The 16,442-nt window shown below is 37.1% G+C and overlaps 1 protein-coding gene and 1 long non-coding RNA gene across 2 annotated transcripts in view; one reads left to right on the forward strand and one right to left on the reverse strand.

The window, feature by feature from the left end:
• The window catches only part of LOC127502976 (uncharacterized), a 25,611-nt gene extending 24,808 nt beyond the window's left edge, over positions 1–803 (reverse strand). The window contains exons 1-2 of the long non-coding RNA XR_007926976.1: positions 759–803; positions 495–580 (exon numbers count right to left, since the gene is read on the reverse strand). This is a non-coding gene — a long non-coding RNA (uncharacterized LOC127502976). The remainder of the gene's footprint in view (positions 1–494; positions 581–758) is intronic.
• Positions 1–6,037, forward strand: part of opn8a (opsin 8, group member a) — a 6,368-nt gene extending 331 nt beyond the window's left edge. The window contains exons 2-4 of the mRNA XM_051876476.1: positions 1,423–1,716; positions 2,699–3,030; positions 5,120–6,037. Coding sequence (XP_051732436.1) covers positions 1,423–1,716; positions 2,699–3,030; positions 5,120–5,431 — 938 coding nt within the window. The 3' untranslated portion in view covers positions 5,432–6,037. The remainder of the gene's footprint in view (positions 1–1,422; positions 1,717–2,698; positions 3,031–5,119) is intronic.
• Positions 6,038–16,442: the final 10,405 nt, after the last annotated feature.

The raw sequence follows: 16,442 nt of genomic DNA on the forward strand, positions 1-16,442 counted from the left end.
TTGGTTCAACCGAATGACTTTTTTGGTGACAGATTTTGTCCATCTTGTAAAAAAAATGACAAAAGCAGTGTTAATTGATTATAAAAACCACATAATCTCATTGTTAACACTGAATAAAACTTCAAAATTAATTATATCTCCATTAGGCCTATATGTTTTTTTACACTTTTAAAAACCTTATTCGTCAGTGACCCAACTACAAAAGTTAGCTAGATCAGAATTGCACAAAAAAAGTAGCCAAGACAGGTGGCTAAAAAGTACATCGACAAGGCATACATACTGTGATTATTTATCAATTTATTACTGATTTGTTTTAGATTTAAAACGTTTACAAGACTTTGCCTGTAAAATAACTGTTTTAGGGCCGACAAAAGATGAACGGTTTCCGCGATACAGATGAGAATGAGTAAAATGGATCACATATCAGTACATAGCTCAGTCAAAAAACCCAAAGATTATAGGAAGCCGCTGATATGAGTGAATAAAAACCTTACCTTATGATGCTCTTGATGGAATGTAAACAAAAATCCGAAAATAATCCATAACCCAGTAAACTAGCTAATCCAAGGTGAAACGCGATCTGTCGAATATATGAAGTCTAATTACCATAAATGTATAAACATTGTCAAACCATGAGCAGTTGGCTTCAAAACCATGAAATGAACGAATTAAATGAGAATATACTTTTCTATGTACATATATTTTAAATAGATCATCTTGAAAAGATGATTTCTATGTTGTGATGATTTTACATTCACCTGTTCTGGCCTGCAGAATGCACGTGCCTCCTAACGTAACCACGCTGGCACTTAGTATGCGTGCGCGCGTGCTGAAATAATTAGCTTTTTTGTTTTCTGCTAATGTAACTAATATAATAATAATTAATAATAATTTGTTCAAAATTCAAATAATTTAAAATTCGATTATTTTGTTACTTACATTCTTTGGCATTGGTAGTGGATGAATGTAATGTTATATCATCGTAGAGTACAAGTCAGGATAATTCAGCCAGAAGGATAAACATAGACTTTAGGAATATCAAGATGGTGCTCTCATATTACAATGAATGAGAGAATTGCAACCCTGAAAAATGTTTTAACACTATTTGAGCAAGTAACAACATTTATGGGATGGTTTATATCAGTTTGTTGTTGCTGATTTGAAATATGCTTATGGAAATGTGAGTGTGGCAAGCATTTTTTAAGATTTCAGGATTTCCCACTTCAAATAGATAGGACTTGGTCTTGGATGTCCGAATAGCTGCCCTGAGGTGCTGCAAATATGGCCACCAAGTGAACAGATGTTCCTTAAAAGGGACTTTGTCATAAATCAAACACAATCTTGATGGTTAGTTGATTGATAAGTGAAATGTAATCATCTGGAATTTGATTTTTAATTTGTTTACCCCTAATTTTTCTCCAGCCTTCCTCTCCATCCTGGGTAATGCAGCCGTCCTGGTTGCAGCAGCTTGGCGTCACAGTGTTCTGAAAGCTCCTGAGCTCCTCACGGTCAATCTGGCCGTGACTGACATTGGTATGGCTCTCAGCATGTACCCACTCTCAATCGCCTCTGCCTTCAACCACACCTGGATTGGAGGTGACCTTTCCTGCCTGTACTATGGCCTGATGGGTATGATCTTCAGCGTGGCCAGCATCATGACTCTGGCCGCCATGGGGTTAGTGAGATACCTGGTGACTGGAAACCCTCCAAAATCAGGTACTGTGCTGATCACATTAGGTCCCAAGTGAGATTCAAACAGCATCTTAGAAAATTTTGAAACACTGATTGCTTTATTAATACAATATTTCATTTCATTTTGTTGCATCCAAGCACAAAAAGTCAATGTGTTTTTAATGAACTGTTGTTGTTTTATCCTGGGCAATAACAGTGGAAATGTTCAATAGCTTTTAGTAGCCAAGATTTTAAGATTTGAGAAATATTCACTGTAAAAAGTGTGACAACTAGCCCCAATCACAAATCCCAATCACAAGCCCCAATCATAAAACATCTGTGAAAAAAATCAATGCTGAAATGTCCTTCATTAGCATATTGGGCCCTGTTTTTAGTTCCAAGAAATATATGCTCTTGTAATAAATAGTAATTTTTAGTTTAATATATTCTTATTAACAACACTATGTAAACTTTCCAGAATTTTTTTTTGCTTGTCTGTGGAGGTTACTTGCATTTAATTCTGTCATTTTTAAGCTTTCGTGGATTTACAATACAGTACTAGACAAGCTCAGCCAATTGTGATCCATTTTTATATATGACTGTATGATTTATCATACAAAATGAGCTTTTAAAATGTTCTGTATGTACTATGTAGACTCTTAAATATGTGTACTTTTAATGGGGTCATTAATTTGTACCATAAACATGAAACACAAGCCCAGCAATTATCCTTGAAATCTTGAATAATGCATGAATAGGTCATTGGGGAATATAGTCAGGCATAATGACAGTTAATCTGTGATTTTCTAATTAGAGAGTTTCTGTTTCCTTTTCAAATTTACCAACCTAATTACCTTTAAATTTTCTCTGCATTTACAAAGAAACTCTAAATGAGGAAAAATAGATTATTGGCAATAGGATTTGCTACCTTGTTAAATCTTGACTTAATGCTTAAAAAAAAATCCTCTCAATTATCTTTCCTTTAGTGAAGAACAGCCTTAAATAATTTTTTGTCTATGTATTCCAGGAAGCAAGTTTCGGAGAAAAACTATAAGTATATTGATTGGTGTCATCTGGCTTTATTCACTGCTGTGGGCAGTGTTTCCTCTTCTGGGATGGGGCGGATACGGGCCGGAACCCTACGGTTTGGCCTGCTCTGTGGACTGGGCCGGGTACCAGCACTCCTTAAACGGCTCTTCGTTCATTATGTCTTTGGCCATCCTGTGCACCCTGATCCCATGTGGAGTCATACTGTTCTCCTACGCTGGCATCGCCTGGAAGCTCCACAAGGCTTATCAGTCCATCCAGAGCAATGATAACCTGCCCAACTCAGGGGCCGTTGAGAGAAAAGTAACTATGGTAAGGGGCCATAAAAGAGCCATTTACTTTGAAAGCTTGTCTTTTTGATTTGAAAAGGTGTTTGAACACCAATGTGTGTCCGCAGTGCATGTAAAGAACCAGCCTATGATGGTAAAAATCCACTCACTCGTTTTAATAATCCCCATAAATCATAAGAAGCAGAAACAAAAATGACATCATTGTAAAGAGAAGCCCCACCCACAGCCGGTGACGATCTGCCTTATTAGCATAGACACAGCCCTGAGTGAGAAGCCTCGCTGTAGCAGCTGGAGTTTTACAATGTCAGCACCAAAGTGGCATTACAATTGCTGTTTTGGGATGTACCAATGGACGTAAGAGTCTCCATAGACTCCTGCCATCTTGAGTCACTGAGGACATTGTGGTTAAATTTCATTTTTGAAGGAAATTTCCCAAAGAAAGTAGGTAAAGTCTTGTATGGTTGCAGCAATCATTTTAAACGAATAATGCTACCTATCAGATTGCGCTACCAACACTATATTTGCATTGTTTTAAGAATAGGTTTAGGGTAGGGGTAGGTATAGACATTAAAGTGTTAGTTCACTTTAATTTTCTGAAGAGAATCGATCGCTTGATATGATGACAGATTTAAAAGGTTAGTTCACCCAAAAATGAAATTTCTGTCATTAAGTACTCACCCTCATGTCGTTCCAAACCCGCAAGACCTTCGTTCATCTTCGGAACGCAAATTAAGATATTTTTGATGAAATCGAGAGGTTTTTATCTCCAGTAGAAAGCAATGAAATTACCACATTTAAGGTCCAGAGAAGCAGTAAAGACATCGTTAAAATAGTCGATGTGACTGCAGTGGTTCAACCTTAATGTTATGAAGTGACAAGAATACTTTTTGTGTGCAAAAACAAAACAAAAATAACGACTTTATTCAACAAAATTTCCTCTTCCCTGTCAGTCTCCTTCGCAGTTGACGCAGTGAATGCAGTGCAGAGCTTCCGTGTTTACATCCGAACTCCGGCTCAGTACGAACCCGAATAATGCACAAGAACAAACCTCTTCCGGAAGCTCAAACGTGCTGCGTAACCAATGAGGTTCATTCTCGTGTTTGAGCTTCCGGAAAAAGTTTGTTCTTGTGCGTTATTCAGGTTCAGTTGAGCTTCTGCTTATGTTCGCTGATCAATGTTTAAAATGTTCACAAGTGCATATGAAGTGTGCCTTTTGGGACAGGGCCTTATTTTACATCTTGTAAAAAGGGCCATAATAGGTCCCCTTTAAGCTTCCAGCAGATGTGTGAAGCTCCAGCGTTTGCACATACAGTGACCCTGCATGTTGTTAAACACTTGAAGGACAATGTTGCAGATTTTCAATCAGCTTTGTATTGTTACAGTGTTGGTAGTATATATAAATGAACAATGTGTACTCTTTCTCCATTGTAACAACAAAAAGCTGGTTGAAAACCAGCAAACTTGTCCTTTAAGTGTTTCACAACATCCAGGGTCACTGTATGTGCAAACCCTGGAGCATTCACACATCTGCTGGAAGCTTAACAGTTTTCCTGCAACAGTGACAGACACCGATTCACACCCCTGCTCCATCTTCTGCCACAACAAGCTGGTTTTTTATTTTTTTATTTTTATTTTTTTTTGCTCCACTGGTTTGAAATCTAAAATCATAAACCTAAAGGAAACATTTTTGCTGTTTGTCTCAAAAATCATAAAAGTGGGTAAAGGTCAAGCTCCAATCCCTCCTCAAAGGTCACTAATGGAAGTCAACAGATTCCAAGAAATAGCCCCATGTGTGCTTGTCATTTTCTAGGAACTTGCATTTAAAACTTAAAAGTGTTTTGTAAGTGTATTGTTAGGGCTGTCCCTCCTGGAGGTAAGGGCAAAATGGTAATCAGGTATTTCTGAAAACTTTTCCCTGAACCTGCCAGCTATGATATTTAAGCACAATTTTGTTCATAAACTTTAATTATTGAATGGTGCATGTGGAACCATCACTCTAAATTAATGCATTAGTGCCCTTTCCCCCAGACCACAACAGCGGTAGCCTGTCTAACATGAATCACTTTTAACTGCTTTCTGGTGTCAGTTCATGTTTCCCTACTGTGTTTCAGATGGGCATCCTGATCAGCACTGGCTTTACTGTGTCCTGGACGCCCTATGTGTTCATCAGTCTCTGGACCATGTTTCACTCCGAGGGCAAAGACAGCGTGGCGCCCATTGTCAGCTTGCTACCCTGCCTCTTCGCAAAATGCTCAACGGTGTACAACCCTTTTGTCTACTACGTTTTCCGCAAATCTTTCCGCAGAGAGCTACGGCAGATCCGGATGTGTTGTTACCAAGGCTGTTGTGATGCTGTGAGCAAAATGACAGGAGGAGAACGCTCAGAGGAAAATAGCGGGGCACAAAAGACAGCAGAAGAGTGAAAGCACAAAAGTAGAGGTCACCACTAAAAATATATAGAGAGGTGAGGAGAGGAGCTCCAATGAATAAAAAAAAAAAAAAAAGGTTGGAGAATTGCTTTGCAGCCTGTTCTTGATGTGCTAATGCATCTTCAAGAGCGTCAAGTCTGTGTCTACAGAAGAGCATTGCATGAATGTAGGACACACAAAGAAAAAATATTTTAAACTATTGGAAATATTTCATATGGCTCCATTCCTGTATACAGGCCAGATATTCTCAGGATATTTTCTGTCCAAAAGGCTGCCGGTGTGCAGATATTCCCTTGTGTTCTCTGTTCACTGACAATCCCATGTTTATTTGTTTGAGCAATGTCTTATTCTTTTGTCCTTTTATCTAATCTTTTATTGCTGTCAGACCTTTTCGCTTTCATCAGATTATTGTGTGATAAAAGCTATTGAAATCCTTTAAAAGATGAATGCTTTATGAAGAAGATAGAATGGTTGTTTGATTGATTTATCAATCATCATGAAGATTTTTTGCAAAACTTTCTTTCAATGATTTTATGTTTTAGAATGTTCCTTTCAGTTTTCCATTGAACCTGTTTTTCATTAAAACCATTTTTCACACTGTTTTGCTATACTTCCTCCTGTGTTCTTTGTTCTTCACTAACTGTTGTGAATCTTTCTTTATAAGTACCACATTGATGTATCCAAAGCTGCAATTACCAGTGAAAGGGGCTGATCATCGGGTGACAAAGACTGAAAGAAGGATCCTGTTGATGGATGCTTGCATGACTCCTTCAATACAAACACTCCATTGAGACTTGATTTTAAAAAGTCACGCTCACCATGACAAGCTACAAGGAACAGATAGTATCTTACTGTTTAATAGATTTGAAAACTATTCACAGGAATCGTATTACCAAGCAGAGTCGTCTGATGTGTGTCAGTTCCTTTTAAAGCTGAATTAGGTGTTTTCTTCAACTATGGTCACATCTGTCAACTTATTAAAACTTTTCATCTTGTATTTGTGGTACTTTGCAAATGCCTTTTATGTTTATGATTTTATTAGCCTTGTCCCAGACTTTCAATCTTAAAATCACAATCACAAATATTTTATATAATATAATATATAACTTGTAGGTAAGTTAATGATGATAAAAATCTTTTTGGTTCTTCCCCGACCATGGCTTTTTATGACACCAGCTTCACTGCAGAGAAACTCTCTGTGGGATTTCTGATTTGTCGGCAAGAGTGTCTTAATGAATCAGGGAGCAGATCAAAGTGAAGAGCGCTGACCAGGACACATGGGACACATGTCCCAGCAGCTTTCTATTCCCATCGTTATTTTACTAATATCAGAGAAGCACAAATGGATAAAACAAGTAGTTGGATGTAGGATAATGTTCATTATATACCTTAAAGTGCAGTGTCTTTATGTTACGTCAAAGCAATTCATTCATTCCAAAACACCATCATCACAAATTTATTTTTTATCAAAATATATTTATGTATTTTTATCAAAATAAATTTATTTTTGTTAATTAGTTATTTAAAATTGCAACAGCCTTGATGCAATAGGCATTCAAATGGACTGAAATAAAGTCAGAGGATTGGAAGGATTTGAGTGCATTTTCATTGTTCCTGGTCACTTGTCACAACGAAATGGAGGACAATGAATATATGGATAAGTTGGATAATCCTACCAACATGAGGATTATTATCTTAAAAGGGTCATATAATGCCACTTTTACAAGATATAAAATAAGTCTCTGATGTCCCCAGAGTGTGTATGTGAAGTTTTAGCTCAAAATACCCCACAGATCATTTTTATAGCATGTTAAATTTATCACTTTTTGAGGGTGAGCAAAAACGCTCCGTTTTTGTGTGTCCCTTTAAATGCAAATGAGCTGCTGCTCCCAAGAAGAGGGCGGAGTTTCAAGAGCTTGTGTTAGCAGCGCCGATTACCTCACGCTGACTCACTGAAAATGTCAGAAACTGTTCAGCCTTTTATGTTCAAACCGGAGTCGGACAATGATGGAGAGACTCAAGAAGAAGTGACAACATGTAGAATGCAACAGGATGTTTCTGAATGGTTAGTTGATGAATTTATGTAGCTGATGTGGAGTTAACTATCTTAAAGTCATTGATTAGCATATTCTGTCATGATAATCTATAAATCGCTCATGTGGAAACTGTTGTAAGATCCTACAGAGCCAGAGAATATATGCTGCATGAAGATACAACAGGTATAGTTTAGTTTAATTACGGTTATAAATTGTCATGTTGTCATCTTGCTTTTATGACATGATATTGCATGTGTGTTACATACTGTATTGCAATAACAGCCTCACCCCTTTGTTGCATGTTTTCGAGGGAAGGGTTTATGTAAATTTTAGGGTTAGTGATGTCACCAACCCAGGAAGAAGCTCATTGTAGTCCTTAAACAGAGAATTCTTTAAAAGAAAATATCTCACTTTGCTTTGAACTTTGAGCATCCTAACTTTGCAGATGTTGTTTAACTCTAACAGCAATATTACACACTAACTAAAGTTAAAAAAGTGAAATCATAATCAACCACCCCTTTAAAACTGCCCTACAAGTTGTGCGAAAGATGTAGAGCCCATGCTTATAAGTATGAGGAGCACAACAGGAGAAACAACCTTCTCATCAATAATGACATTCCAGAAAAGTATATTGCCTGGTTATGTGGGCTAAATCAAATGGCTGACTTCAGTGTGCCAAGATGTATAAAACCAGTTGACTTTGGAGTTTCAAATTCCACACAACTACATCACTTCTCAGACGCTAGCGAAGTGGGATATGGAGTTGTCTCATACCTCAGATTGTTAAACGCTAATGAACTTTCACATTGTGCCTTCATGATGGGGAAGTCTCGAGTAGCTCCATTGAAGCAGACCTCTATTCCACGTATGGAGCTGGTTGTTGCAGTTAACTCAGACAAAATGCTGAAAGATGAACTGGAACAAGAATTGCTTGAATCTGTTTTTTATCACTGTTTTGAGATATAATGACCATGAAGGTCTTCATTTCAAAACGTTTGTTGCCAACAGGATTGCCATTATAAGAGAGTCTACCAGACCACAGCAGTGAAGGTACGTCAATACCTTCATAAACCCGGCTGATTGTGCATCCAGGAGACTTACTTGTGAAAGGTTCATGAAAACCTTTCATGAAACGTGAGCTGGATCAATGGTCCTTTTCTTAAAGAACCAGAGAGCAGGTGGCCCCTTTTACTGGTAACTACAGCTTTGAAATCACAACCAATTGACAAAAGTGCATGACAGTGAGGTTAAACACTCAGCGTCAGTGAATCTTGTGTGTGCAGTGGATGGAGCAAATGCTGTGAACAAATTGATCAATTATCACTCCTATTGGTAAGAGAGCCATGGCATGAATCCTTCTTTTTAAGGACATGGTTATACAGTGCAGCAATAAAAGAAGAGCCAAAGACAGAAAAGTTCAGAGTTGTAAAACAAAATCCACAGTAGAAAACTGCAAAGCTCTAACAATGCAGGACTTAACAAATGAGATCATGAAGTTAATTCAAAGACAAAGATTCACAGAAGAAATTTCTCTGTTGCAAAAAGGTCAGAGTTGGAGGTCATCTTGGTACATCTGCAATGCCTGAGCATGTAAAGCATTCAATCATTATAAACAAAGACTCACATCACAACTTTAATCTTGAGAGACATTCATGAGAAAATTGGACATGTGGAAGGAACTATGCTTTCAAAGTTGCGGCAAAAATTGTGGCTCCCTTCTGCAAACTCTGTGATGAGTCTCTAGATGTGTGACCTGTAGAAAGTTCAGAGCAAAGGCTGTAGAACAGAAGACATCATAACTGCTACAGGACAGAATAATACCAGATCGACCACCCTTTACCAATGTCGAGGTAGACTATTTTGGACAGTCAGACAAGTTAGAAGTAATGTTAAAAAGATATGGTATATTGTTTACCTGCCTGACAACAAGAGCTGTGTATATTAAAGTTACACATACACTGGACACAGACTCATGTTTAAATGCCATCTGACGTTTTGTGTGCAGGAGAGGTCAGGTGTCAATCATGAGAAGTAACAAAGGTACTAAATTCACAGGTGCTGTGATTGAACTGCACAAAGCCAACAGTGGAATCAATCAAAAATTTAAATTACTCTCATGCAAAAAGGAATACAGTAGATTTTCAACCCAACTTCTGGATCTCATTTCGGTGCAGTGTGAGAAAGATAAGGTCCGAAAAAGGTCTGAAAAATCCTGAGATCTGTGCTGAAAGAACAAACACTTACTGAGGAGAGCTTGCATTCCTGTGTAAAGTGGAAGCAATAATAAACAACAGACCACTTACTGATCATCACTTACAGATGATTCCACAGATTTTAAACCCTTGACACCTAATCACTTGTTATTAATGGAAAAGCAACCAGCCTTATCTTCTGGACTTTTCAGAAAAGAAGACATATAGGCTATTCATGTCACAAATGGAGGCAACTTCAGTATCTTGCTGACCTTTGCTCCAGGAGCATAAAAATGGACTCAAGTCCAAAATCTTTCATTTGGAGATGTCGTCCTGATATTAGATGACTCTTCCCCAACAAATTCATGGGTCTTTGGAAGAATCATGAAAGTGTTTCCAGATAAAAAAGGACTGGTAAGACGTGTGTTTTATTAAACTAAGACCAATACCTTGGAAAGGCCCTGTTGACAAGTTGTGACTTATCTGTGAAATGGCCTGTTAACTACTCCTCAAATATCAAGGAGTGTCCTTCTGCCACAAAAAGAATATGGGCATTTCAGAAAATAGAACCTTAATGTCTCTGAAGTGATGCATAATGTAAATATTATACCAGTATGTCTCCATTGTTTTTGTTGAAAAGGAAATTGTCGGCCTGCCAGCCTGTCAATTAGGGGCCGGAAAAGTAAGAGCCATATTTCATACTTCAGAATTTATATTTTCATTATGTAAATTATGTAAATAAAAATAATTATTTTTGTTAATTAGTCATTTACTGTTGAATATATTTCTTTGGTTTATATTTGTTCATACTGCGCATGTTCAGTGACGTCACTGAAAAGATATCGATCCATATCAAGCATTCTGCGTTAGTTCAGGCAGGCCTCATAGTCAAGCTCCGCTATTAGCTGATTCGCAAATTCCAACCCCGCCCATTTCAGCTGATCTGATTTCTATGGACTCAATTGGCAACTCTCAAATAAGGCGCATTACTTAAACGCAGCTTCCATCTCTCTGCTTGCTTTGCTGCTTCCACTGTGTTTAACTTAATCAGTGTCATTCTGTTGTCATTGATGCATGCTCTGTTCTAAACAGGGGGATTGTGTGCTGCTCTCCCAGTTAAAAAATGGGAGGTTGTCCCCAGAAGCTGCTGCTGTTCCCAGTCTTAGCTTTCATGGAGCTCATAAAAAGGATGGGGAATTTAGAACAGAGCCATACTGCCAAATGTAACTCCAGCAAAATATGCAAATAAAAAATTGACTAAAAAGTTTGTCTCTGGTCATTTTTTGACTTAAGTGGTCCGGACTGAAATGCAATAAGTTCAGGCTTTTGACCATGTAGTAAGATAGCAGAAGTGGTTATTAAGTATAGTATCTCAACAAAAAAGTTGTTAAGAGAAGATGTTGTTGCACAAGAAGCTTATGATGTAAGAAGACTGAACGAAATGTGATTTTGTTGACCTGGAAAATAAATCATGACAAAGGAAATTATGGACTGCTAGTCAAGAATACAAGATGAGAAGATACACATCAAAACCTGTAGAATAACTAAGACAATTAAACGTTCCATACAGAGCGTTTCACACGTCCTTTGCCCTTTGTGAAGGGCTCAATCTTCTGCAGCTGCATCTTCTACAGATGAAGGTTCAAATAGAATAGAAAGACATTCCTCCTTCAGAAACCAGCATGGATGATAGGTAGCATCTAACAGACTTAAAAGTTAAAGGTGAAGTGTCATTTCTGTGACACTAGCGTCACCAAACAGAATTGCAGAAATAATAAATAAAAAAAAAAACCTTGACTTAGGTCTGCCATTGGTTGAGCCAGAAGATGACATTTTGGATAAACAGTACAAACATATTAAAACTGGAATAAGTATTTCATTTCACCTATAAATTTACCTTGAGTGAATCAATTACATTACATCAATTACACGCATTGTATGCATACAGTGTTTTTTTGATCAATTATTTTATTATTATCTCTTTGGATCAATGATGATCTGTTGAAACAATGACAAATCCCACCTACACAGACAATATTCACTTTAAATTGCTGTTCCCACTGAAGAATAGACTGGCTAGACTGCCACCTTTAATATTCTTAATATTAACTTTAGGCCTACATTTCATTTGATCCATTTTTATCCATTTAGTGGACACTTTTGTCCAGAGTGTTAAGAGAGAAGTGTGTAACAAAAGCAATTGATCATAAAGCACCCAATCACGTCAGAAGTGCTGTAATTCAGTGTTCCAAGGTTGCTCTGAACAGGCATGTCTTTGCAGAATATTAGTTACTTTTTACCCTTCCGACTCTGAAGGCTAAAATCTCATATTCTGCAAAGACATGCGTGCAAACAAAGGTATAACATCAACACAGAGTCATGAGCTGTCAGTGCTGCTCACCAGATTTCTATATTTATCACCATTATAGCTTATGCAACTAACCTTCTTTACATGAATCATACACATGAACATATGCTACATGATGGATTTTGAAAGCAAAAATGGTTTAGTTTTTAAACATTTTGTGTCATTTGATGAAGAGCAGCCATAAAGCTAGACAGAAAATAAAAATTTTCTTGTTCGTGATGAAACATAGGACCTACATTTCCCATCATTCTCTGGAGCAGCACAAATGCACAATTAAACATTGATTATCCATCCAACGTTTTGCTAACATTCCAATTAATTTTTAAAAACATTATTTCTGAATGTTCAAAATGTTCATTTTTTAAAATGTTTTGTTTCTTGGTTATATGAACGTTAAGGGAACATTCCATTTTATCATTTAACAAACATTATGGGAACATTACTTTTGAATGTTTTCTAAGTCTAAACATTTTTAAACAAATGTTTAAAAAAGTTAAATGAACATTTAACTAAAACATTGATGAACATTCCATGAACGTTGTAGAATTAAAGTTATAAAACGGATAGTTGCGGCCCTTGATTCTGATTGGTTGAGCTGCGTTCGAAGCTGTTGTAAAAATCCCGAAAACATACAGCTGACCACATTACATAAGTATAGCTGCGTCTGTCTTAGCAACGTAAACATATGTTTGTTCTCAATTTATTTTGTTCATTGAAGCTTGTGCTGCATTATGTAGAAGAGTATTGTGAGAGAGATATCGAGTGACTGACTGTATTACCTGCATTCAGATTTAGCATTTTCCTTCAGGTCAGTCCTATGTTCATAATAAAAAATCCGTTTGAATGTCCGCTGCGATCTTGTCCTTTTAACATTTAATGGGTTTCCCGTGCCCTGCTGACACTGACAGCGCTAGTCAAAGCATTTGTCATTTGCGTCTTGTTCCGTGTTCACAACAAGTTTCAATATAAAAGTCTTTGCGACTGAGTGACTCGCTCATAAAGACAATCTTTGCCGCCATCTAATGGCGTAATAAATGTAACTTCTGTTGCTGTTCACGGTCAGGGACTATTTTTTCCAGAGGAAGGAAGACTATTAGTGATTTTACTTTGCAACTTTAAGTTGCATTGATACATATTTTTTGCCTTTAATATTTGAATTGTGTGGTAACCGTTTTATAAAAGCAATAAGCCCAGTGAAGCCGTGGTTTACAGTGAATTTATAACAGCTAAGGGGGTTTTAGGCACTCTGCTCCACGTCATTCCTAACAACGCCGCTTAGCTGTTAGAAATTCACTGTAAACCACGGCTTCTTGGGGCTTTATTTTGTGCTAACATTTGTAGAACATTATTAAAGACCAGATAACTTTGAATAAACATTCTTTTCACGTTTCTGGAATAATGTTTGTTCATAACTTTGAAAGCTAGCCAAAGTCCTGAGAACGTTCCCTGTTAGCTGGGATTGCTCCCCATTTTTAATGACATATTGGATCCAGCATGTCCAAACTTATTTTGAATCATTTCAGGTTTTCTTAAGACTCATAATTAGTTTAGTGTTTTATGTCTTCATTAAAGAAATAAACAGCCCACACATAAATATATATTGTATACATACATAACACCACATGAAAGATGCTAAATCCTACTAATTAGTTACAAATTAATTCAAAGATAAGAGTTATGAATAATTCAGTGGTATTGACAACTCTAAATGAGCAATGCAAATGTGTTATTAGGAAGGAAAAACATCATAAGGACATGCAAAGGAGGATTTTTAAGTGTCCTTTGAGGTGGTAGTAACTGCATATATGAAGACACATGTGTTTCACACATATCTGAAAACACATGCTGATCTTGTCAAGAGATCCTACAACTCCTCTTGAACAGGAAGAGAAATATGAAATGTGGTTAATACCTCCCCAACAGTAAAAGAGGACCCCTCGAGGACCATCACGGATGAGTTTAGATAGTAACAGGTTGTTGAGTCCATGGCAAAAGAAGTTAATCAAAGCAAAGTCTGGGAGGTCAGTTATATTAGCACATGTCCAAAAAGTCTCTGATGTGGTCCTCGAGTGAGTGAGTTCCTTGCTGTTGTTGGACTAGGGTGACTGCTGGATCCATCTGTGGTCTGCTGTTCTGTTATGAGGCAGTTCCAAAATGACAGAGAGGAGGATCAAAATGCAGTGACTATTTTATTAAAACAAAACAACAAAATTAAATCCAGACAAAAAACAGGAGATACCAACCATGAGATAAACAGAACACACATAACATCCATGAAGGACAACACCAGATAAAGAACATGAGAAACACTGGGCTATGTATACACAAGGGGTGACTGGTAAACAAGACACACCTAGCAACAATCAGAGAACTAATTATCAAGAAAAACTACAAAGGAATAAAAACTTGGCACTTGGACAGGAAATACAACAAAAGTCCACGTAAGACAGGGGAACACAAGCTGGGATCATGATGATATATTTAATATAATGTTTTCTATATATTGTAAAATTTCCTGATAATTTACTCACCCCCATGTCATCCAAGATGTTCATGTCTTTCTTTCTTCAGTCGAAAAGAAATTAAGGTTTTTGATGAAAACATCCCAGGATTTTTCTCCACATAGTGGACTTCAGTGGGGTTCAACGGGTTGAAGGTCCAAATTGCAGTTTCAATGCAGCTTCAAAGGGCTCATTTAAAAAAAAATAATAATAATTTATATACTTTTTAACCACAAATCCTTGTCTTGCACTAGCTCTGCGAACGCGCCACGCATTGCGTTGAAAGGTAACGCATGACGTATGCTAAAGAACCGTGGTAGGGCGAAAAACTTAATCTAATTTTTTCCTCCAATTTCAAAATCGTCCGATATCATTTGTTTTACCCTTTTTTTTGTAAAGGGCATTTGGTTTAATCTTTGCACGTTCGCTTTGTAGACACTGGATCAGTACTTCCGCGTACATCACGCATGACCTTTGTAATGTGATTACGTCATGCATGCGGATCGCAGAGCTACATTTTTATTTTTTTTTAGAAAATGGCCAATCATTTTGCTAGATAAGACCCTTAATTCCTCGTCTGGGATCGTGTAGAGCCCTTTGAAGCTGCAACTTGAACCTTCCACTCAGTGAACCCCACTGAAGTCCACTATATGGAGAATGCAACTGTCAAAGATGCCAGATGCTCAACCCACCAGCATTCACGCTTTGTCTTTCCTACATCATCTTGTCTTAACCAAGGAGGTCTAAAATACCTGAAGAAAGCTATTTGCTAGCTCCATTACATCTATGCAGATGTTTTTATCCAAAGCAACTTGCAGTGCATTGAAGGTACAATTTATCAGTTCATGCATTCCATTGGAATTGAATCAGTTCTGGTATTCCCCTACATGCTAAACATCCTAAATAACATAGTTAGAACAGAATTAGTGTGTCCTGAATCAAAGTATGTTAAAAGTAGTGAGTCAAAGTTGCCAGGATGTTACTCCGTATTTTTGACATGTGCATGAACACACTCCAAAAGGTACATATTTCCATGCAAATAAGCATGTGAATTGGGACACAGCACAGTTCCTTCATTAACACCCACAGTTATCTACTGTAAAACAACCAGCTGAAGAAATCAACATGAGATTGCAGATGAAAATACAGCTTTAACTTTAAATTGTAAAACAAATTCCTCAGAGAATTGTGCTTTTATTGCATAATTTGCCTCATTTTTACTCTGCACACAAACCTTATGTGCTGAACTTCAGATATCTAAATCTCACAGCTTGACATTTCTTGATGGATTTAAATGTAACGTAAATGCAATTTTCATTCAGCGACATCAAAGAGAGCAGAACATAATAGTCTTAGTGCACTTTACTTTAAAAAGGCTCCCTTTTTGTTAATGCAGTAAAGTAAATTATTCATTTTTCACTTAGGGAGAAAGTCTCAGTTTGTTTCATTAAATTTAATTTAGGTTGGGGAATTCTACTGTTTAAAAAAATGGGCAGATAAAGCTTGATGATTTGATTTGATTTCCTCTATGTGTAAGAAGAATCAACTACATGTTTCTTTCATACAGTGTTTTCCTTGTTTCTGTAATCAAGTGTGTTTTTGTGGAGAGTACTTGATTGCAATTTAAGGCTATACAGTGACAAGAATGCTCTTTGTTGTCTGAGAGATGACCTTGAATCTCCAAAACAAACATATTTTACTGCTTAGAGAGTAACATAAATCTATCCAGGGCCACTGTTGGCCAAATGTGTGCCCTAAGCAGAATTGTATTGTTGTGTATAGCTAAAATGATCACAGAAGTACTGGAATAATAGTTTATAGTTATTAAACACTGATGTCTATTGTATACTGAGCCCCGCACATGACATGCAGGGGAAAAAAAGTCAATCGTGCGCACTATTTATAAAT

The sequence above is a fragment of the Ctenopharyngodon idella genome, chromosome 20, assembly GCF_019924925.1.
Source record: "Ctenopharyngodon idella isolate HZGC_01 chromosome 20, HZGC01, whole genome shotgun sequence".
NCBI classification, from domain to species: domain Eukaryota; kingdom Metazoa; phylum Chordata; class Actinopteri; order Cypriniformes; family Xenocyprididae; genus Ctenopharyngodon; species Ctenopharyngodon idella.